At 33.9% G+C, this 25,113-nt stretch overlaps 1 protein-coding gene across 18 annotated transcripts in view; it reads left to right on the top strand.

The window, feature by feature from the left end:
• The window catches only part of PTPRK (protein tyrosine phosphatase receptor type K), a 553,640-nt gene that overhangs the window by 428,714 nt on the left and 99,813 nt on the right, over nt 1–25,113 (top strand). For all 18 annotated transcript variants that reach the window (XM_017958332.2, XM_017958334.2, XM_017958333.2 and 15 more), the window contains exons 9-13: nt 2,416–2,525; nt 3,611–3,812; nt 7,334–7,439; nt 19,369–19,642; nt 22,669–22,705. In XM_017958332.2, coding sequence (XP_017813821.1) covers nt 2,416–2,525; nt 3,611–3,812; nt 7,334–7,439; nt 19,369–19,642; nt 22,669–22,705 — 729 coding nt within the window. The remainder of the gene's footprint in view (nt 1–2,415; nt 2,526–3,610; nt 3,813–7,333; nt 7,440–19,368; nt 19,643–22,668; nt 22,706–25,113) is intronic.

A 25,113-nucleotide genomic window follows, 5' to 3' on the forward strand; every position in this document is an offset into this window, starting at 1 on the left:
ATATAATCTTGCCCCACCCATATTTTATTTCCCCCTCATTTTTCCATTTTGAGAGTTATATCATAAAAGACTTCCAAAAAAAGTAGCTGAAACAGCTGTCATAAATCTCTCAGGCAGGGAAACAAAAGTCAGCATTCTGTTTCCATTAAAAGTTGTTGATGTGGAAATGTGAAGTGACATTCCCTGCAATCAGTAGACTGCCATGATAATGGTTTTAGTAACTTCATATAGTATTTACACAAATCATAGCTACAGACAGACATTTTCTGTCTATAATTGTACACATGGTCTTCCTTCAAATGTAGAAAGTTACTGAATCTAATTTGTTTGTGCTCACACCTCACCTCACCTGTTTATGTGTGTTTTTTTGTTCATCTAAGTGTAGTTCCTTCTCTCATCTACTATGCTCATCCAAGTACACAACAAGTAGTATGACACTCTCTTGTCCACAACTTTCCCAGAAACTTTTCTCTTACAAATGCAACCTATAGGTACTTGTAGTGAATTCTATTGTCAAAACAGAAAAAGTGTAAGAGCATAGAAATACAAAACTTCTAGGGAAGATACTTTCCAATTCTACCCCTTTTTCAATGCAGAATTATACAAATATTTTAAACCATCCCTATTATTGAACATTGTTCAGTAAAATAAATCCATGCCATTTTATAGTATTTGTAGGCTAAATTGTGTTAGTTAAACATAGGCAGTTATTATAATTACAATGCCATCAAATCAACATTTACTCATTAATTGGATATTTTACTCCTTTTTCCCTCCATTAGCCACCTTCTGTGAGAGATATGTAAGGATGAAGAAATATCTTTTCCTTCAATATAATCATAAGTGTATGTCATTTGCATATAATGGAAACAACAGGTACTCCTGCAAGACAAACCAATACCCATGGCAGCCTTAGCAGTAGCCACAGATGTGCAGAGGGGCTCTCACTGACCCTCTGCCTGGATCAGCAGCACAGCCTTGCTGATACTGTGGAACAGGGAGGGAACGGATGCCACCTTCTGTTAACTTCTGAGCCTTCAGCTGACAATGGCTTGAACATATCCTCTGAAGTTTAGTGCTGGCATCTTTTCTGTTTACTGTGGGTTCCTTTCCTCAATGTATCAAATTATGTTGCCTGTCTCAGAGGTCATAATATCATTCATAGTCTCCTTGTAGATTGAAATAAATCCTGCTCTCATGATATATCATTCAGAATTTCTTGATGCTCGTAGCCACAATGCAATGTATTTCCCTTGATCCAGTGATTTTTAATTTATTTCAATCCTCACAAAATTGCTATATACTTTGAAACCACATTTCTAGATAATGTCATGTGTGATGTTCACTGAAACGTTAGATTAAGAGAAAATATTAATTAAAAAGTATGCTTTGCTTGCCCAACATTCAGTTGACATTTTCAAAAAGAAACACATTTTTGAGCCAAGTAGGATAGACAGTATATATTTTAAAACATCAGAACTAGAAATGGGATATTCATGTGAATAAATAGCAGCTAAGTATTTAAATAAAATATATAAAAGAAAACAACATGATAACAAAGAATTTTTTATCTGGTATTTTGTCAATAGATGCTGGTGCATCATTCAGTGTTGCCGTTGGGTATGGCCAGTTATATGACATTTGCAAATAAGGACTGAAGCGAAGGTTCTGCAAATATGGTCATAGCTGGGGACACTTCAAAAGTAGTTGTGCAGATTGTTGAGTTCTAAACAAGTCTGACATAAACTAGTTAATTCTTAGCTTTGAAAAAGTGAGTTTCCTTTAAAAGGATAAAGCAGTGACATTTGAACCTATCAATCTGTAATAACGCTTTAAATATGGTAATAATCAACACTGCCTTTTTAAAATTGCAGAACATTTAATAAGTATAGCTATAAAAGTAAGGTTGGCTATTAATGGACATTTCAATTCATTGCTATGTGATTCGGCTTTCCAGACCAAAGAGTGCTAATTTTATCATAGTTTTTTATTTTATCAACTTTGTTTATGGAGATTCTTTGGGGCATTCACATAATTTTCAAAAAAATCTTTCAGGGAAATACAGCTCTGTTCTTGAAACAAATTACAAATAAGATCTTCATGTCATTAGAGGTATACAACAGAGAAAATTAGACTACATAATTTATGCAGCTCTCTAAGGTGATAGAATATTCTTTTGAATAAAAATAACTTTGCATTTCTACATTTTCTGCATCAGAACCTTATAGATTTGCTTTAAATTCCCATATATCAAAGTAAAATCAGAGAACTAGTCATATAGTTTGTTTCTAAGGACACATTTTAATTTATTTTTCTTTATAATTATTTTTAATCCTGTTTATCTAGCTTATTTGATTTACTTTTTCTGTTTCTCATGTAAGCATTTTCATAACAAAAAATTCATGTGTTTTGTAGTGCCTGGCCCCGTACCGGTAAAATCTCTTCAAGGAACATCCTTTGAAAATAAGATCTTCTTGAACTGGAAAGAACCTTTGGATCCAAATGGAATCATCACTCAATATGAGGTATTGGGAGAACAAGGAAGTTAATTGAAATGTGAATTGAAGGAATAAAAGGGAGAAAGAAAGGAAAAGCTAGAGGGAAATATGGAAAAGACGTAAATGAGGATTAGGGGATTAAAATCATTATTCTCCTTTGTTTTAATTTACAAATTCTTTGATTCCAAAATTAAGCATCAAAATAAATAAATATTTTGTATGGCATCTAGAATTTTCAAATTCTTAAAAAATGCATGTTTTTTGTTGCTGTTTTGTTGATTGAGGGAAGCAGGATAGTCATTATCAGATATGATGGTTATAGTAATAAATAATCACATATTAAAAAACCCTCATTTTCCTTTTTATAAAATTAAGAAACTCCTATCATACTGTGATTTAGGAGAAGCCATTGATTTTCACTTGTTTCAAAGTAAGGAATAATCTCCAAAAAGCAAAATAGATATTAAAGCTGACTTTTCCAGAGCTTCATTTCAGCTGTGAATATAAATCATTATCTTTTCAAATATGAGAAACTAAAAAAGAAGAAATGAAAGAATCATTTAAATTACACAAATATGTAGTTCCGTTCCTACATAGCGTTGATTAGAGCATAAATGCTTAAATTTCTAATGGCTACAGAGTGAATTATGGAAATGAGAATCACTAGTGCAATGTTATATTTTGCAACTGTGTTCGCATATTTGAGTACTGTTTACATGAAATTTGTTATATAACTTGAACAAAGTATAGAATGTATTAATAATAAAAATTTGTTGAACACTTTCTGTGTTTCATATGCATTCAAGTATATAACTATAAGATTTTTTATGTACGCATAACTTATTGTGGTTTTTTTTTGGTGGAAGAAAATAGTTGTATATTGGTTTGGTCAGATATAACTCCAGGTGTATCTGTAGATAGGTAGACGATTGATTGATATATAGATAGAACTTCAGCATGACAGAAATAACAATATCAACATGAGAAAGAAAAGAAAAAATTACCATTGACTCCACATGGATGCCCTTGCATACTGCCTTATTTATAAAGAGTTTATTTACAATTTCTTATGATGGATACCAGATCGGTAATACATGTATTTCTTAAAACAGATCAGCTATAGCAGTATAAGATCGTTTGATCCTGCAGTTCCAGTGGCTGGACCTCCCCAGACTGTATCAAATTTATGGAACAGTACACATCATGTCTTTATGCATCTCCACCCTGGAACCACGTACCAGTTTTTCATAAGAGCCAGCACAGTGAAAGGCTTTGGACCAGCCACAGCCATCAATGTCACCACCAATATCTCAGGTATGCAAATGAATAAATTACAAATAGGATTGATTATGGCATTGGTTTGTAATGGCACATCCTGGAGAATCACATACAAACCAAGTGTAGTCCATCTTGCTTGTCAAACCTTTAATATAGTTATGCATAATTTAAAGCACTGGAAAGAATTATTTGAATATGAATTATGTGTCCAAACCAAAACGCATCTGAAATAGTCACTTTTGATTGACAGTGGTCTTAAAAAAATTATGCTAAATCTGTATTAAAAATCTTTTAAAATTCATTATAAATCCTAATAGATCTTATGATACTTTTGAGGAGTTGATAATTATTATGGTGTCAGACCTTTACTCTAAATGAATGTTATCAAAGAAATGGTAGAAGATCCTTTCTCTAGCATTATAGTACTATATACCTTGTTTCTGTTTCATTTTCCCTGACACTATGATAATTTTAAACAAATATGGGCTTTTCTTTCACACTTAGAAATCTTACATAAATACATGTAAGTTTCAGAATGGGAACATACAGGAGAATTTTAGGTTGATAAACAAATTAAACTTTACATTCTATTGTATTCACAGTTGCATAGTTTGTATTTGACTAGATTGTTTACAGAGCTTATTTCTCCTTCAGTCCGATCATCAGTTAAACCTGATTAAATTCTTGCAAGGAATTAGCTTTGTAATATGGCCTAAATCTACTAAAGCTTATATAATGTTTTTTCTTATTTAAGATTACTAAAATACATATTGTATATGTAACTGAAGAGTTAAAATTGAAAAATAAACTATTTAAAGGTTAGCCACACAATGTAGAAAAGCACAAATTTTTGACTTTGTAAATTTTTTTTGTTCATTTATGTTCATTTTTATTATAGTTCTACATGGCAAATATTAATGATACATCATTAATACCCATAAAATATGTCTTTAAATTTTTAAATCTATACCATTTGCATCAAAAAGAAGACATGTACTTTCCAAATTATTTTGAGTCTAAAATGTTATTTGCAGATGTGTTGAATATAATACAAACTTTAAAAATTTATATCATGAATAAAATTAGCTATTCCATTATGAGTTATAATTCCTTGGAAGAACATTTTGTTTATCTTAATATTCCAATAAAAAACATTTAAAATATCATCCATTATATTATAAAATAATAATGTTTTAAAATTGCAATTTTCTTTCCTGAGAACAATTACAAATCATGAATTTAAAGTGTGTATTGAATCACTTTACCAGAAAATAGGACTTGGTGATGTTACGATGTACTGAGATAGGTTTTCTACCCTCTGGAATTAGCAGTAGTGCTATAATTGAGTAAGATCTTTCAAGAGAGACAGCTACAAAATTTGCATAAACTTATAAAACTGAGAATAAATGTAAATTTTTGAGAACCATGAATGTGTTTGTGTGTGTATATGTATGTCTCTCAAGACTCAGATACTGTGTTTGTGTTGAACATAAAGTTTATAAAAAGGACCAGAACATCCATCTAGTTTTTTCATTTAATTATTCAACTTCAGTTTCACTTGTATTAACCTAAGTGCAATAAGTACTTGATTGTACTTTAAAAACTTGGTTGCAATCACGTTATGTTGAGAACAATTATTAATCACATTAAGATTAATAAAATTTATGGTTAGTGTGATTCTCAGCATTACTTGAACGTTTCAGATAATTTATTGTTAAATTTATTCCCTGAGTCCAGTAATTACATTGCTCAGTATTTTAAAAAAAGTAATTTAAATGACAGTGAAATCAAGTTATTGGAGGCATAGTGGTTGGGGGAATTATTGATATACACACATACATTCACATACACATATATACACACATACATACTACATATTGTGCATGTATTAAATTAATATTTGTTGGTTTTGCTTCCTAAAAAAGCTGTCAGATAATAATCAATCTCTTTCTAATGTCACTGCTCCTTTTCTTCCTTCTGGACAGTATTTTAAACAGATTATTGAAATATCTTTCTAAGTGGTATCCCTACCTTCAGACGTATCCATCTTCACTGTATTTCTATATCTATCTTTAATCCACAGATATTTCCTTCTTAAATATTTTCACAGTCTTGTATCTTATAATCAGCGGGACGAAGTCTAATGATCCACTCGGTGTTGGCATTCAGGGTCCTTCTTTGCATGACTCCTCCCATCCTCCACTTCTCCCCATGAACCCAAAGTTCCCAGCACAGCCAACAGCTTATAGCTGTTTAAACATACCATGCCCTTTCATATTTTGTTATCTTCAGCTATTCTGTTTCCTCTCTCAGAATTTTAGTTCATCCTTTCTCTTCCTGATGAGTTTTTACCCTTCTTTTTAATATTTGGCTTAAACATCATTAGACACCCTGAGCCTTCTGGTTTCATCATCCCACTGCCAATACTAATGTAAAAAGTGTGACCCCCTACCCCCCACCCCCAGACCATCATCATCAACATCACCTGAGAAGTGTCTATAAACAAACATTGTCAGGTCCCTCCCCAGAAATACTGAATCAGAAACTCTAGGAGAGACGGGCTATAATCTGTGTGTTAGGAAGCCCTCTAGGTGCTTCTGATCTTACAAGTTTGAGAACCACTGTTTTGGCAAATGGTCTTCCACTTTTGGCCCCTAACATTTTGCTGTAATTTTTTGGTTTTAAGACTCTTTTCATAAAATGTGAATTCCTACTTTTAATTCTATAAATATCAGAGACATGCTTTGTCTTTATATTCATAGCATTTCTCATAAAACTTGGCACATAGTATGTATTCAGTAAATGTTCAATGAATGGATAGAGATAATGCATACATTTCATTGAGTATATACTCCTTAAACAGCTTTCTACATGGAAGCCATCCAAAGCTATTTGAAGTAACTCTCCCCCTCAAGATCCCAGTCCCCAATTAAGCATTATCAAATATTGTAAAAATTTATAAATTTATTCTTTTCAAGAATCTGGCACCTAATATCTCCGATGAACAAAAACTGAGATTTCCATTCTCATTCACCACCCTTCTTGATATATTTCTCTTGTGACCAGAGTTGTGAAAAACATTAGGATAAGAATACTGGGTCTTTCTACACTATAAGATCATAAATGACACTGTTTCACCAGGCAGCCCTTGACCTCAGCTCCTGCTGTTCATAGCTCCTGATCTCCATTATGTGACTCCATAATCACTGCTGCCGAGTCTTCTCGGTTACTACCTTCCCTCCCTCCCATCATTACTCACTTGAAGGTCTCAGGAAACTAAAAGGAGAGCATCTTCACAAAATGTTTGGAATGTGTGTCATAAATTGCCAGATTATTATTTAAATTTCCACAACAAATCTTGATTTTCTACCTTTTGATGTTTTAAGTTCCCAGAGTTGAAATTTATTTGGAGATGTTACGCTATAAAACAAGATACATTATATATAATTAGGTGAATTTTTTTTTTTTTCCTAACTTAAGATCGTCTCTTCATTCTGACCTATAATATATTACTGTAAATTAATTGAACCTTTTTTTGTCTCTTCATCACTCATCAGCTCCAACTTTACCTGACTATGAAGGAGTTGATGCCTCTCTCAATGAAACTGCCACCACAATAACTGTATTGTTGAGACCAGCACAAGCCAAAGGTGCTCCTATCAGGTAAGAGGAGAAAACTGCAATAGTTCTGCCTTATCCACAGGTATATACATCGCAAGATGCCCAAGTATGCCTAAAACCAGAGAAAATAACAAACCCTATACAGACTGTACTATGTTTTCTTCTATATGTGCAAACCTGTGATAAAATTTAATTTATAAATTCGACACAATAAGAGATTCACAACAACCAATAATAATAAAATAAAACAACTATATAATAAAAGTTAGGTGATTGTGTTCTCTCTCTCTCAAAATATCTTATTGTACTTACCTATCTTTGGATGAGTTTGACTGTAGGTAATTGAAACACAGGTAACTGAAACTGAGATATAAGAAACTGGGTGGGGCGGGGAGGGATTTTTCTTTTTCTGTAAGAGTTAAAGAAAAAGGAGCCAGGGGGAGAAATGTTTTCTCAAGGTTGCTGAGCAGCTAATAAAGTGGCTCATTTCTAAGAGACATTCACTGGAGAATTTCTGTCAGAAAGTTTTATTTTTGTTTAGTTTAGTTTGGTTTGCTTTGGTTTGTTAGTTTTTCATTTGGACAAAGCCTGCTGATAGACCTGTAGTTAAGAGCAAAATTCTAAGGGCATTTTTGAGATATTCATGCACTGAACCATTCACCTCTCTGTGCAGTTTGACTTAAGAGCATTGCCCTTTTTCCCCCGTCTAGTCCCATTTCATTTCACTTCCTCTCTTGGTATCTGTGTTGTAAGAGCTTTGAAGATATTTGTCAGAAATAGGATGAGAAAATAACTCCTGTCCAATGCAGTAAATCAGTTATGAATAATTTCATATGAATGACTGAAAAATAAGAAGCTTTGAGGAAATAAAAGCAAAATAGATATAACACATGAAGCCTATGGGACCTTTTAATTCCTGAATTGTTCCTTATCAAGCATTCCATAGTAAACTGAATGTTCAGTTTGCCATTTTCTTTATCTTTTCAACAGTAAAGACTCATACTATCTAACATCCCCATCTTTCAGAGAATTGTGAGCCATGTGCTTTTTAGGAACTGAGTCAAATTGTTTCAACCATTTTAATTTCTGCACATTTGTGATTAGATGAATATCCAAAACTTAAACAAGTTTCCATTAGAAACATGTGATTTTGTGGACATTTCATTATCAAACTTCTAATGAGAAATAAATAAAGGCACAGAAATTCATGTAGGCACTTCATAATTGGTTTATATCAAGTCATTTGCACATTCACTTGAAAATAAAACTAATCTTTGTTCTTTGTGTAAAAGGTATACATTTGACTTCATGAGCACATATTAGCCATTCAAATAACTAAAAACAATCCTATGTCGCTGGAAATGAATAAATATTTTTTCTTAGTTTGAAATAATGTATTGATAAAATAATACAAGTCATAAAGGAAACTCTTGAGTCTTATCTGGCTAAAAATCATGAGAACACTATACCAGAGAAAAAGAGATGGCTGAGGGTGTACTTGTAATATAAACACTTATGAAACACTGGCTACTTGAAAATTCAAAGTAAGTATATAGTGCTGTTCATGAATCAGTGATCTGTGAGTGAATCTGATTGCTGATCCAAAGTAGAAAGAGAAAATGCCTGCACTTATCTTTTTCTATTGACAAGTAATCAGGGTCATTCACATGTTCTTACCTGGGACAAAATTTACTTTTTAGGTGTTCAATTCTGTTACTGGTGCTTAAATCAGCTACCAGCTATTTGCATTTATCTTTTAAAAGTTAGATATTTGGGTGAATTCAACTTTGTTTTGCTTAAGTTGCAAACACAGCATATTTTTTATTATTTTTGCATAACTGTACGATATAGTGTAACTTACATTAACTATTTATTCATTTAATCAATTTTTTTCACAAACATTGATGATCATTTATTATGCCAGTCACTGTGCAAGGTATTGTAAATCAAAAATAAAATGACCACAGCAAAACACAGAATCTTTGCCCAGGTTTGTCATAGACTATCAGATGTGACTGCAGCCTTGTAAATCCTTTGCTCATAGCTCATGTTCAAGAATTTAGTGAACTCAATATGTTATCGATACATGTTTGTAAATTTAAAGTCTTTTACTTTATTACCTTTATATAATTTCTAATGACCAATTAGAAACACTCCTCTTTGTATTTGTTGGTAAGATTTTTGAAATTTTCTGGAAATGAGCCAGTGGCTGAGAACTTCAAATTATACATTGTTGGAGATTAGTGCTCAGAAAAATAAATTTAAATCCTGGAATATTACAAGAAGTAGTAATTTAATCATATATAAACAAACAACAGATTTTTTTGAAGTGAATTTTACCACCAGGAAAATAAAATCTGCTTTCTAACTGATATGCTAATCCCACCAAGTCCATCTTTAGTTTTTGTAATGACTTGCCCAGTTCACCCACAGGTGGGTGCCAGGTGATGGGACCAGACAGGTCTAGTCAAGTAATCTGACTTCAGATGAGCCCTGCCTCCTTTACCCTCTGAATCCTTCAGTCAGGTAGTGCTGTCTTCCTTTCCTCTGACCACATTCCTACTTTCAGTCTCCCTATCAGCAACTGTAACCTTATCGTGAGGCTTATCTAATCCAGTGCCTTAATTTTTTGAAAATGAGGATTCAATTTGATATAATCAATTTTCCTACCATTGAATTTATGGTCTGGTATCTCAAATCTTTGATTGGATTCCCATCACTCACTTCAAGTGTACTTGAAGCAATTTTACTTTCCAGTCAATTTTTTCTTTATTTATGTCAGTCTATCAAAATTTCTTCTCCGCTAATGCTCGATGCTATTCTACTCTGTGACCCTTCCCCCTGCCACCCCTGTTGCCTTCCCAAATAAACCAGAACTACATATTACCCAACTAAATCTTCTGAGAGCATCCAGGAGTTAGCTTACTGGCTGTCATAGAACCTAAATACTTTCCTTCCCTAATTATAGCATTACTAGCCTCTGCCATTTTGCATTTCACCATCTATTCATCCTACCTCCAGTGGAAATATGTATTCCTTCTGCTTGGTCTTCCTAATATCAAACAAACTCCAGTTCTACAATCCTCTGACATAGCAACTAGGAAATCTTGGTATACAGAGTTAGTTTTATTAGGAAAGCTGAAATCGGCAATGGTTTCTATAAATTTGTTGATTTAATAGCATTCTATATGTGCCAGGAGCTGAGCTGCATACTTGAAATAGAAATCTTACAGCAAATAGTATGTGCAACCATGTGAGTGGTAGACTCCTAAATTAATGACTGGTAACAATGATGTATGGTAAGTGCAATCATAGGAGCTAGAAAATGTGGTGCTAGAGCTGAATTTGTGAGGAGAGGAAGAAATGAGCATGGCCAAGGGTCACTTGATGCATTTATGAATTGCAAATAGCTTAGGTCATTGAGAGTGAAGGGTCTGTGGGAGAATTGACAGCAGCTGAAGCTGGAGAGGTGAACAGGGAGCAAAGGGAGAGGCTGTTTAGTGCCAGCTCCAAAACTGAAGTTAGGCACAGAAGGACCGTAAGCAGAAATGACCATGGACAGTTTTACATTTTTAGAAAGCCCACTCTGATAGAAACATAGAGAATGGACTGGGGATAATCCAGAAGCCTGGAGTAGTCCCTGTGAGAAGTGCTAATGGGCCGTATCAAGAAAGTAGCAATGGAAATGCAGGAAAGGCTGTGCCTCCTACATAAGGTTTCAGATCAGTAGAATGTGAAAAACTTTGTGGGAAGAGAGTTTAAGTGGAGACTTTAGGTGAGAGAAGATGGTAGCTTTTATATTTGAAGTGATAGCAGAGCAAAAAGACATCTCAGAATTCAAGGTTTTGTTTTTTGAGGTTATTAAGTGGTAACAAATACTTTAGTATTGCTACCCAAATCAAAAAAAGTAATGGTCTCTATGAAAAGAGGGGTTATTTCGTAAATTTTGTCTACCTCACCAATATTTTCACCAAGTTTTAATCTCTAAGAGATCATGGTGTTTACATAAGAAGTAATGACCACAGTGAAAAATCCCATTCTGCAAAATGCAGCACTAAGTTTCACCAACCACGTTGTCCTTCTGTTACCCATTACTGCCTCCCTATGCTAATGTAGAACATGTGCAATGCAGTGCTGGCAAGTATGGTTCTTTGACGAAATTAATTTTTGATTTTATAATCCTTCTAAAAACTGAACATTGTTGCCTGACTTAAGTAGAACTTTGAATCTCCTTACCAACTTTTTGAGATCTATCCTTACAACTGTCATCACTTGACAATCATCACTGTATTCAAAATGAATATTGTCTACATTTAGAATCAATTCCCTAGAATACATAATTCTTTTTCTTTTTTTCTAAAAGGTTTGTTCAAAAATGAATTAAAATTCTAACCTGGGGAAATATAATTACAAATTATAATGCATAGAACGTCCCATTTATTAAAAGATTGACTCAATGTAGCTGTGTTTTCAAAGAATGAAAATAACAACAGCATATTGTAAAAACACAGTTTCTCTGTGTTGAGGTTGTTCATTGTAAAGTTAATAAATGAATATGTATTGTATTTCAGCATTTTCCAAATAGAAACGCTACCCATTTTGAGCTGCAGGAAGCTACCCATTCTAGGGTTACTTTGATTTATGGAGAACATCTAATTTGCATTTCATAACATTAAGCACTATTTAGTTTGATAATTAAAATATAGTCATGAAATAAAGTCAAAACCACCATTTTTTCCACAGTTAAATTAGGAAAAGAAATTGTCTGATATTCTAAGTTCACTGACAGCTTAACAGACAAATGTATGTTAGGGTTGTATGTCTTCCTTGGGTCACATAGCTTTAAAATTTGGGGCCATCCTCATCCACCTGCAGAATAGTCTGTTTCATTACATACATTTAAATATATCAAATAGTTCTGATTTTCCTAACCACTATCCTAACCTAGAGCTTACTTGAATTCCAAATAAAACCATCTTGAAATTTAACCAAAGATTGAAATAATCTTTTTGCCCTCTTTTATGGGCATAAAGGTCATATGGTCCTTACATCAAATAGATGTTATTTTAATTTTATGTTTATTCTCTAGAATCATAGTAGGTAGAATCGTTAGAATTTTTCTAACCAAAAATAGGAGTAAGTATGCCCTTCTTGTTAAATCTTCTTTCCTGTCTCTAGAATTCCATAGTCCCAACCCACAGCTTGCTTATGACCTTATGAGAAGCCCTGGGCCAGACCCATCCTAGCTTAGCAACTCTTGAATTCCTGACCCACTGAAGCTGTGAGAGAATAAATGTTCATTGCTTTGAGCTACAGAATTTTATAGTAATATGTTATGCAGGAAGAGATAATACATGTACCCACGTAGTATAAATATTTTCTTTCTTCAGATTTCTGCCCAATGGATACTTTATCACATAGGGATTTCTTGACCAACCCATATAAAGTAGCACTCTGCATTCCCATCATTTCCTCTTTCCTTTAGCCTGATGTATCTTTCTTTAGAGCACTTATCCCTTCTTGATATGTGTTGGTTTTCTGAATTTAATTTTTTATTTGTATCTCCCCACTAGCATGTAAACTTCATGAGAACAGAGACTTTCACTACTATCTTCATTATTTTAACCTCAGTACTTAAAATAATGCATGACATGTAACAGATACTCAGTAAATATTTGGTGAACGAATGAACTGGAGCTAAAAATGTAACAGCTACATTATGTAGTAAGCTTATAATCTGCTAAAGAAAAGACATATACCTAAAAAACTATTTATAACAGTATAATATCAAACATATTTGTAATGTACCATGTTGGTACTTGTAATGTGCCACATTCACATACTGATGTATCACATAAGCAATAAATATTATAAGACGGCAATGCTAGGCCTTTTGTTTTTTCCACCCCAGAGTTTTTGAGAATACCATTTATGGTTCTGATCAATGGATCTTTTTCATTATAATTGTTGTCATTGTGTTAGGAACAAGATTAAACATGCATACATGTGATTATGACTTCTACCCCCATGTCACCCTTCAATCATCCTCACTTCAAAAATTACTCCATTGTCTTTAGAAGACAGAGTACTGAGGAATGAGATAGTTCAAGAAGGCTTCATGGCAGAAGTAGAAAAACTAGACAAGAAAGTTAGAAATTCTTGACTGTATGTTTAGTATATTTGGGTAACAATGGTCATACCAGCTTCAAATGGAAAATAAATATCAAGAGATAAAACAAGAATGGAGATATAAGGTAAGGAATGTGGTAATTTATCAACCCCAGTGTAAAAAGTACAGTTTGACTTATGAAAGAGAGAAATAGTATATTAAAAGGCATTATTAAGAAAAATTACAGGGAGATAGAACTTGGTTAAAGATAGGAATTATTAAAGTTAATGCCGGGATTTTGAGCTGTGTTTATTTGGTAACTGTTAGTTCCTTTTACAGGGAGATTAGTCATGAGAGAAGTGACTTATGTGTTTCAGGTGTGTAAAGGTAAAAAACAGGGATTGGAAAGACAATCAGGGATGACAGTTAAATCTTTACCCCCTGGGGCACTAAAATCTTGGCAGTAGAAGCAACCATAGCTTTGGGACATTGAGAAGATTGTTTGTAAGAGAAAAAGTAAAATACTGGAGCTAGATAATTTCTCCTAAAGCCTTAAGAAGACATTTTAGATTAAATTTGAGGTTGTTTATATACCACTGTATAACTTGTTATTTTGCTATCACCAAGAGGTTGTGCAAGCTAAAACTATAACCATGTTCACAGAGTATTTACTTAGTAATGGGTTTTTAAAAAAATCTATGGCAGGCCATTATAGGTAATTTGGGGTTCAGCCTCATACTTTGTAAGCATTAAATTAAGAATACTGTCTACCGTATGTATTACATAGTCTCTTTTTGAGTTAACAGCAAAATCCCCTTATCCATTTTCTTTCTTAGTCTTACAACTAAGGGGAAATTATATGATGAGAAGTCATTATTTGGCCTCTCTAAAAAAAAAAAAAAAAAAAAAAAAAAGACTACATACCAATGTTTAATCAAATTAGATTACAAATGATCCTCAACTTTTGATGGTTCAATCTATGATTTTTCTTTAAAATGATGATGCAAAACCATTGAAATTTGAATGTACTTCAAATTTTGAATGTTGATATTATACTGGGCTAGTGATATGTAATACATGAGATATCAAACACTTTATTATAAAACAGGTTTTGTATTAGATGATTTTGCCAACTGTAAGGTAATGTAAATGTTCTGAGCACATTTAAGGTAGGCTAGGCTAAGCTATGATGTTCAGTAGGTTAGGTGTATTATATGCATTTCAATTTACAATATTTTCAACTCGTAATGGGTTTATTGGGACATAACCCCATCATAAGTTGAGAAACATCCATTTAATGTAGTAAAATACGTCATTTTAATTTAAAAAAAATAAGGAAGTCATATTTTGTGTATTGAATGAAGATTCATGAACCCATATATTGATTTAACATAATTTAAATTTAACAGAAATATTTTTGAAGTTTATTAAAAGGAATGGGGAATATATGAACTATGCATAGAGTGATTAAAAATATTACGATGACTTTGGAATATTTTTAATTACTAAAGTACTGAGCTCACATAATATTTAGATCTAGCTAGAGTTTAGTACCATTAGGTAATTAGACAACCAGAAGAATGAAGAAGCACAAGCCCATTTCATGTAATTAGTCAACTCACTTCTAATGCGATTTCTCATTTCTTATTTCTGTCTTTGAATAAATTTGTATTGATAAATAAGAAAATAACAAGGACAGAAACAGATTTAAAAATTGGAAATGTGATTAGAGAACAACCTCTCAGATTGAACAATGAAGTAAAGATAGTTTCTTTTAAACATGGACTATTGTGACTTTTTGTTATTTTTATAGCTGTTTTTCACTAAATGTAAATACTTCTTAAAGATTCACCATGATTACAATTGATCTCTGTATGAGTTATAAAAATGCCTCTTCAATGGGCATGAAAAAAGGTAGAAATAGATACACAAAGTGATGCATTCAGAAAGACACCTACTAAAGACTGAGCTCAACTAAGGACAGTAAAATGCCAATAGAGGATTTTGAGGGATACTGGTACAAGGAAAGGTACTTTTCATATTTTCAGTATCCTGAAAAGGTAGCATGATGAGGAGGTCCAGAACAGAAAGATAGCAGTACAGCAGACAGGTGTGTATCAAGATTTTAAACTGAAAGGGCTATTTCTGGGTGATGTTATAGAAAAGTAGTACAATTTTAGTTTGGTTTGGGTATAATAGCAAAAGAGAGTATGAGAGATGACTTTAAAAGACTCTGAAGATCTACTTCTGGGTAGCTGTCTCAGTCATTTTAAAAGCTTACCATGGACAGTCACAGGTTCGTAAGTGGACAGAGTTTAAAAGAAAGTATATATTTTAGTTTTGTTGTTGTTTTAAACTGTATCAAACTTGAGAGGGGCAGAAAGCATTCTAAAAATGGTAGAACACTAGAAATTTCAATAAATAAAAGTGAATATAAGGTCCGTGAAAGCCAGATTTTTTTGTTTTTTTTTTTAACCTCTCTGTCCTCAGAGCCTGCGTGATAACTATTAAATATATAATTGTTGAATGAAAATGAATTAATGGATACAATGTCACAGGAAGAAAGGTAATTGAGAAAATTCTTACTCTTCAAATAATGTTCAGGATTTTTCAGGTGAAAAATGTACTTTCATGAAGAAAGAAAAAAAATATATTGGAAATGTCCTAAGCAAAAGTATCAACAGAAAAGGCAAAAGCATTATATTCATTTCACAAACACTTAAATACCTATTATCCTATTTGAAACCATATATTCAAGTGTAGTTTCAAATAGGATAATGGGCATTTGAGTAAGTATAACATGTGAAAATGTAATGGCTATTGTATCAGCTTTTGGAGTTAAACATATCTGAGGTTAAAAAATATCTAGAAACTGAGGTGAATGTTATATCATGAAGACGTTCCTCCTGGTATAGGTGGTGGTAGAGTGGAAGAGGTAGAGTGGGATGATCAGGTTATCTCCAACTAGCTTTCCATCTAATGTCACTCATCATGCAAAGAATGTTTTAGAAAGTATGCTTGGAAGCCAATTCTCAGAAGTCTTTTTGTATGTATATGTCTTAATCTGCTGAGGCTGCTATTACAAAGTATTAGGTGGCTTAAACAAGAAATATTTCTCAGAGTTCTGGAGGCTGGGAAGTCCAAGATCTAGGTGCTCTCGGATCTGGTTCTTGATGAGGGTCCCTCTTCTAAATCTAATTATTTTCCAAAGGCCCCATCTCCAAATACTATCACTTTGAGAACTAGGGTTTTAACATGAATTCTGGGGGAATGGGGCACAAATATTCAGTTGGTAACACTATAGTATAAAGTAGAGAATGAACAAAGTGAGGCTCCTGGTTTAAGTTTTAATGGAGCTCAATTTCTCTGCTTCAGTTTCAATAGTAACAAAAATATAATACTTCATTTCCGTAATGACCATTCAAAAAATAAATGCATAATATTGGTAGAGAAAAGATACATAAGATTAAAGTGCATTGCACTGTAATTTATATTTGTATATATGTGGAAATCGTTTTCTTAATTTATTCTTTATGAAACAAGCATGTCACTTGTATTTTAGAACTTATAAAACTGAAATAATTTATCTTTCATTTCATTGAGAATAGGGCCAAATCTGAAAGTTCAACCCAAGGCGTTGATCTTTATTTTCTATGGCACCATACTTAAGGCTCTTTCCCAAGGAACCTATTGCACCGTTTCTTCCTTCACTCTTCTCCAACACTGGCAGTTTACTTTGCTCCTTATAGATCTGAATAGACAAGCTGTCTTGCATGAAGTATCCTTAATTTGTTATGTAGAATCTCTGTCAATGTAATAGAATTAGTTAAGATTGAACATTCACTAGATTTTCTGTGTTTTTTTTTCTAAAGGTATGGGATAATTAATGAGGAGTCTATTTTTAAGGATTAGATTAATGATTAACAAGGATAGGTAATTATCATTATTATTCTTTAGGGCAAGAATATAAGGTTACATTTGTTTGGAGAGCATGTATGAGGCAGTTTATATGCATATGTGGATACATCCACAGGACAGGCAAATGTATAATATACAAATATGAATTATAAATTTAAAATAAAACATAGCATATGTCAGCTATGATCATTCTCTTCTTTCTCCAGGGCTATGCTTATGTATTTTCTATATCTTAAAATTGACAAGTGCCTGCTCCATGGATGCCTCAGAGACCATGCATCTTGTCAGTAGCATACTTAGAAGCTTAGCAACCCAACTTGGCAGAGGTATAGGGAATGATGCAGCACATATAATTTGAAATAACATAGACTTCTGCCTTGCTTGCTCAAATCTGAATTTCTGACACTAATACAAGTTCTGTTCACTTTTTATAGGAAACGAGATGGATACCAACCTACTGATTTATTAGCAATATTTTAATGGAAAATGGGAGCTTGAATAATTAGGAAGAAAAGAAAATCTTTATCAATTAAATTATGATTTAACTCTTTCTTTTGATGTCCTTTTGTTTAATCTATGAAGATCTTTTATTTGTAGGTATAAGAGTTTATATTGAATTAGAATTTTATACCAGAGTCTAAACTGTTTTAATTTTCATAGACACATGTTCAGTGTATCTCTCTCTCTATATATATATATATATATAAATATTTCTCCATTCCCCTCTCCTTCCCACTCCCCTCTACCTACCCACCTCTTTCTTTTTCATGGAAATCTTTTAAAGAATATATTCTATTCCTCCTGGAGATCCACTGAATATCAATATGCAGCCCTACATACAATTTATGTTCAACTTACATGAGATACCACATATACTTTTCCAGAATTTTAGGAATTTTAAAACATTTTAAAATATATTTATAATATATAAAATATAATTATGTCAACTTTCATGGTAATATTTTACCTGAAAAAATTTTAACCTAAAGAATTTTCTACTAAAAAAGAATATTATTAATATACCAGTTTCAGAGTTGTTAAAAAATATTGGTAGAGATCAGGGGGATCTTTATTTTAAATTTGCCTTTTGGTTGTTGTTGTTGTTGTGTTTTTGTTTTGTTTTGTTTTGTTTTGTTTTCTCTCTCCTCTGTAAAGTAATTGCAATTATAGAAAAGTTTTAAGACTTAAAGATATCAGAAGGTTTAGGTTAGAGCTTTAATAGGCCAAATGCCATCTGTTTCTACAATTTGTAACATTTTATTATTAACAACTCCAGAAGAAGGAGGCGGTCTATTTCGGTTGTGAGGACAGATTTCTGTCCATCTGTGCCCGTATTGCCGCATGTCACTTGTATTTTAGATCTACATAGCTCTGAGCCAATGTAGATGCCATGGCAAGGTCAAGAGGTGGAGAAGCCTGTCAGTACATTCTGTCTCTATGGCTGTGACAACCACAAATGGGTGCTTCTAGCACCGCCCTGAGGCAGTCATTCTGTTAGACCTTGGAGCTGGACTTTCTGTACTCTCATTTCAAGGGAAAATGTTAACTTTAAACATTTAAAAATATCAGACAAAGAACTGAATCTATGATGTGTCTCTGGTTAATGTCAGAATCCTTATTAGGGTGGCTCATTCCTCAACATTTAAAAATGTTGAAAGTCCTAAGGTGATTGTTCTTATTTTTATCAGTTTCTTTGTAACTACGGTGATGTTAGGGACAGCAGCATCTATGTGAATTCTTTATTTTATTGCGAAATAGCTGAAAAGAGTGTAGCAGGTTAAGACTGACTTTAAATACTTTGAAATGTTGTCTGTTAATAGTCAACCCCTTAAACCCCTTGTTCCTTTAAAAAAAAAAAAAAAAAAAAACTTAGTATCTCAAATCTCTAAATATGTGTGTATATATGTGTTGATGTGTTATCGTTTTTTTTTCTTTTCCCCAAAGTGCTTATCAGATTGTTGTGGAAGAACTGCACCCACACCGAACCAAGAGAGAAGCAGGAGCCATGGAATGCTACCAGGTTCCTGTCACATACCAAAATGCCATGAGTGGGGGTGCACCCTATTACTTTGCTGCAGAACTTCCCCCAGGAAACCTGCCTGAGCCTGCCCCATTCACTGTGGGTGACAATCGGACCTACCAAGGCTTTTGGAACCCTCCTTTGGCTCCACGCAAAGGATACAACATCTATTTCCAGGCAATGAGCAGTGTGGAGAAGGTGAGCTTCCTCCAGGATTTGCTTTTTCCCTGCTTTGAAGAAAAGCTGAAGTCAAATTTTATAAATACTCAGTAGCATCTGTCAAGAAAAAAAAAGAAAGAAAGAAAAAGAAAATTTGCATGTAGGGGGTTTTGTTCTCCACAGTATGCACAGTTTGGGGCCTCCTGTAGGGCTGAGGACGCAGGCCAGTTCCATTTCACAGGGTTCCTGTTTCCTAGTAACTGCTTCTACTGGAGGCTTCCTCAGGAAAGCCCACAATAGCAATTGAGAGTAAAATGATTTGAAAAGGTGGATGTGCTGCTGCCGGGACTCCAGCCCCAGTAACGATCCGGCATTGTTCTGTCTTCCTTGCTCAGTGGTGGCACACTTCAAGAGATTAAATTTACTGCAGGATAAACAGAATGCGTGTTCCACAGCAGGCTAATAAAACCTTATAAACTTTTTCAGGGTTTTCAAGCCAAATAGTAAATAACAAGTAACAATCATCTGATTACAAAGTAATAGGGCGCCTGTGGTATATCTGACGGAACCTAAACAAAAGGCAGCCTGGCGATGACTGGCTGCTGAGCCATTACAGAAGGCTTCTCTCTGTTTCCCTGGTTGCCCCTCCTTTTCCCATTTTGGACACAGTTGTTTTTGAACACTGCCGCTGATCCCAAATGAATATTGAAGAGGAAAACACAACAGGACGTTAGAAATGACCAGCAGTTCCGTATGTGAGAAAACAACCTGGCCTTTCATACCTCATGCTGTTCTCTTTGGAAAATTTTCTTTCCTAAAACTTACTGTTATTTATTTATTTATTTATTTATTTATTTATTTATTGGCAGACAGAAGTAGAGGGAAAACAAATGTTGAGGATAGAAATATTCACAATTCAAAATCCAATAGAATGATGACATTTTAATGGACTTGAAGGCATATAGGAAACTGCTGGGTTTATGTAATTGAGTCCCTAAGGTGAGCACCTGGGAGTGCTACATGATATACAATTGCATCAGTATATTATATCTTGGAAGAGTTTAATTGGAAGACATAACAATCCGTTTGCATTTATGCAGGGGCCGTGAGAGCTTTGGGTATTGATTAACTGCTTTTGAATGAAAGCTTTGTTGTTTGCTTGCCTATATGGTTGGCTTGTAGGTAGCAAAGAAAAAGGTCACAGCATCTTCTAAGATGTTCTCCAAAGTCAGAGGCTGCTCACGGTTGAAGATACTCTTCTCCTCTTCTGGTTTACCTCTAAAGAACAGGGGTCTTTAGAGAGTAGTCCAGTGTCCACTTCCTGCCCACGCATCATTCCATACCACTGTTACAACTGAGCTGCTCTAAAAACAGAACACTACGGAAGTTATTAGTCTATTCTGGGTATAATGTAGCATTGAGCAGGAAGTATAGTTTTGTCTGAGGGTTTTCATCTTTAGAGAGCTTCCAAATTAACTTTGGTTATTTGGTCTGTTATACCAGAGGAGTGTTAATGAATGTCTGCATTCTTTAAAAGCTTCTTGATATGAATTTTCTCTTCCAATTGTTAATATATCTACATTGTGGTTTAGTCAAAGTACAGAATAGCAACAATATATTTCACAGTTATCTTGGCAAATAGTTTTTTTTTTTTTTTTGAGACGGAGTCTGACTCTGTCGCCGAGGCTGGAGTACAGTGGTGCGATCTCAGCTGACTGCAGCTGCCTCCCAGGTTCTCACCATTCTCCTGCTTCAGCCTCCCGAGGGGCTGGGACTACAGGCGCCCGCCATCACGACCGGCTACTTTTCTTGTATTTTTAGTAGAGATGGGGTTTCACCATGTTAACCAGGATGGTCTCGACCTCCTGACCTGTGATCCACCTGCCTCGGCCTCCCAAAGTGCTGGGATTACAGGCGTAAGCCACCGAGTCCAGCAGCAAAGAGTTTTAAAGTTGATGTGGCTTCTACCAACAGAGATTGGTAATGCCAACAGAAAGTTAACAGCAATTGCTTTTAGGAAATGAAAAATCCTTTTGGGCCTTTATGGGAATGTGAAATAATCTCTTGTAGGTTACCATGAAGGTCTCAGGCCACAAGTAATAGAAGTGCAAAATTTTATTTTTAATTACTAACTCCCCCATCACTGCTTTATTTTAATTTAAAAATAATTTTAAAAAATGCTTAAGTGGAAATTGTAAACTCTTTTATAAATTATCAACATATAGAACTACTCAAGATGGAGTTATAAATGCATCTTGCAAACAGATCACCTCTGTTTTGTTTACTGGCTTCGTTACCTTTTCTCACCTCTTGTATATTCAAGGATGTACACTGACTCAACTAAGTCCTAAAGGAGGAAGAGTGGGGCCAAAAGTAGCTGGTGGGGACATGTGTCTCCTACTGTCACCCTACAGCATTAAAAATAATAATGACATTTTTTCTTGTCCTTTCCTACTGCTTCTACTTTGTATATCCGCTCTGTCTAGCAAGAGGAGGAAAATTTTCTATGCTGAGAAACGTTTAACTCCTAATAGCTAAATTAAAAGGAAGAAAGAAGAGATAAATTACACCGCAACTATGATGCAATGTTTTGATAATCTTTCTAACTGCTATCATTTAGCTCTTTAGTCATGCTGAGATCCAAATGAAAGTATATAATGTTCAGCTTTGGTCTGAGTCTACAGTTCTCAGATGAAAATTAAATTTATATTTGGACCTGATTTTTATTACTTTTGCAAATACATTTTTCTTTCTGATAGTTTACAAAGTACTGTATATGAAAATAGAATGCTATACTACTTGTCACAAACTAACCTGTTTCATTGCGAGGCAAAAACAGATATTTACATCTCTATAGAAACTAAAATATTTTTCAAAGTTCTTATTTTATATTTTTAAGTATCCCTAGGGAGGCATATTTTTAAAAGTTTTCTTAATATTAAAATTCTGTTGTTTATAATCCCTTTTTATGACCCCAGATGGATCTTTATAATAATTATAGTTTATGAAACAGGAAACATTATCTATACATTGACTCTTTTTTTTTTTCATTTTTCCTCTATCAGGAAACTAAAACCCAGTGTGTACGCATTGCTACAAAAGGTAAGAGGTTTGCGTTTTTTGCTTGTTTTAACTACACTCACCACCTTTCTAAAATGGAAGGACTTTGTTCCCTGCTTCAGGGCTAATTAAATATGGCATTTCTATTACAGTTAGTTCTGTGACTCACTTGGGTGTCTTTAACAAGTATTGGCGTGCTACTTCCCATCCTCTAGTACTTGACTGAAGGAATCTTGTTATGATAATAGGAAAGATCTAGAAAACCTTAGAAGGACTTATTTCTGCCATTTAGTGTCTGAATGGTCTTGTGCTGCTGATCAACCAATATCTTAGGAAAAGGTCAGGAATAGCAGATGAAAATAGCAAGTCACTTGTTTAAAAACCTCTATTACTTTCCATCGTAGGCAATCAAATGTAAAACCAAGCTAATTCATGCTTATATAAGATTATAGGGATAGAGACTGGTCCATATCTTCATCAATAGTGCAGTTAGATTGAAGATCATTTACTTTTTTTTGAAACTTACTGTGAGAAATCAGATCTGTGATGGCTAGCTAATAGTCAGGGCAATTCCTCCTGACCAGGCATATTATGACTTAGCTGTTTAGTTTCTTTGACAAGAGAAAACATTTGCATCTTTGAATGAGTATTTAGAGTTCCAAGTCGGGGAAAGTCTCCTGCATTCTCTGTGTTTTTGATTCTTCATTTAAGAGTTACCTGATTATGCCAACAAAGGAGAAATTGCTACTTGGTGTGTTCTAGCAAGAGAAACATGAAAAAGTTGTCTGCATGCAGACGTGGGCCTCCTCAGAGGGTTGGTTCTTTGGGTGTTTGTTGCCGGAATTAGTAGCACATCCACATTTGTGACCAGTAGTTGATTCATTTGGGGTAAAAATGAATGGCAATATTCTGTTTGTACTGGCAACTTTCCTTTCATTATTTTTCTCCATCTAATCATCAGTCTGCTCAATCAGCATTTGTGCTTTACTCCTGATTTGTAAGGCAATAAAGAAAGACTTTCTCCTTAACTCTTGTGAGTAATAAAGAAGCTTTGTGGAAGAGAAAATATATACTTTTTTCAATTCACATATGAAGATTCCTTTTGATAGTTTTATTTTTAAAAGCAATTATTAAAGAGAATATACACAGATACTTATGATGTATAAGGATTTTACTTTAGCTTATGGATTAGGAACGAGAGTTGAAATTTTTGAAAGATAATAGAAAAAGGCATTTAGGTCTATATCACCTGTGTTTTTCCAGATTTAAAGTAGAACCAAAATTGTAAAAGGGTCCCACATTGACCTCTGAAGTTCTTTAGACATGTCATGCTATGTTTCTGTAACTGAGAAATGATAGCTATATATTATCCTAACATAACTTTTTTATTCAGTTATTTCATTATTTGCTCTTGCCTGAGATGTCTGTGTTCTTTTCTCTCTCTCAATACAAATTTAAAAAATGACAAATACCACATGATATTTAAACTACAGGAGGATTGAGATCCTGGAAACGTCTTACCATGTGGCATAAAATAATTGCCAGAAACTTTGAAGTGGTAAAAAACATAGTTCATTATTTGTCTAATAATCTAGTTCTACTACACTTCTGGGTCTCAGTAATGCAGTGTGATGTACTGAGTAAGAGAAAGGACTCTGGCCTTGTACTATCTGATTTCAAATATTGACTGTGTCCCTTAGGAGTTTTTTAGTATTGAGAAAATGATGTAAACCTTCATTCCAAAAATTAAATATTAGAGTACCTACACCTTCTTATTGTTGTGAGGATTAAAATAACATATATAGGCCAGACACGGTGGCTCCTGGCACTTTGCAACACCAAAGTGGGAGGATAGCTTGAGGCCAAGAGTTTGATACCAGCGTGGGCAACATAGCAAGACCCTGTTTCTACTGAAAATAAAATAAAATAAATACTAGCCGGGCTTGCTGGAGCTCGCCTGTGGTCCCAGGTACTTGGAAGGCTGCAGCGGGAGCATCGCTTAAGCCCAGAAGTTTCAGTGTGTGGTGAGCTATGACCGTGCCACTGTACTCCAACCTGGGTGACAGAGTGAGACCCTGTCTCTAAAATAATAAAATAAAATATATATGAAGTGCTTAAATAGTGCTTAGCATATTATAAATAGTACATGTGTTAACTATCTTATCATTATACTAATAATTTTATACTTAAGAGGGACATAATTTAGGTTAGACAGTTATGAATGAAATATGTATAAAAACAAAACTAAATGTTCATGACTGAGATTGCGAGAACAGGGGAGAAACTAAGGGTTTTTTTGTTGGTTTGTTTTTTAATGTTTCTGACCAGATCTAATATATTTTCTTCTCTGAACAGTTAGCATTTTTTCCACATATGAAAAGCCATCCCTGTTTCTACAAAAACTAAAAAAAAAAAAAAATTAGCCAGGCATGGTGACATGCACCTGTAGC

This window comes from Papio anubis, chromosome 6 (assembly GCF_008728515.1).
Source record: "Papio anubis isolate 15944 chromosome 6, Panubis1.0, whole genome shotgun sequence".
NCBI classification, from domain to species: Eukaryota; Metazoa; Chordata; class Mammalia; order Primates; family Cercopithecidae; genus Papio; species Papio anubis.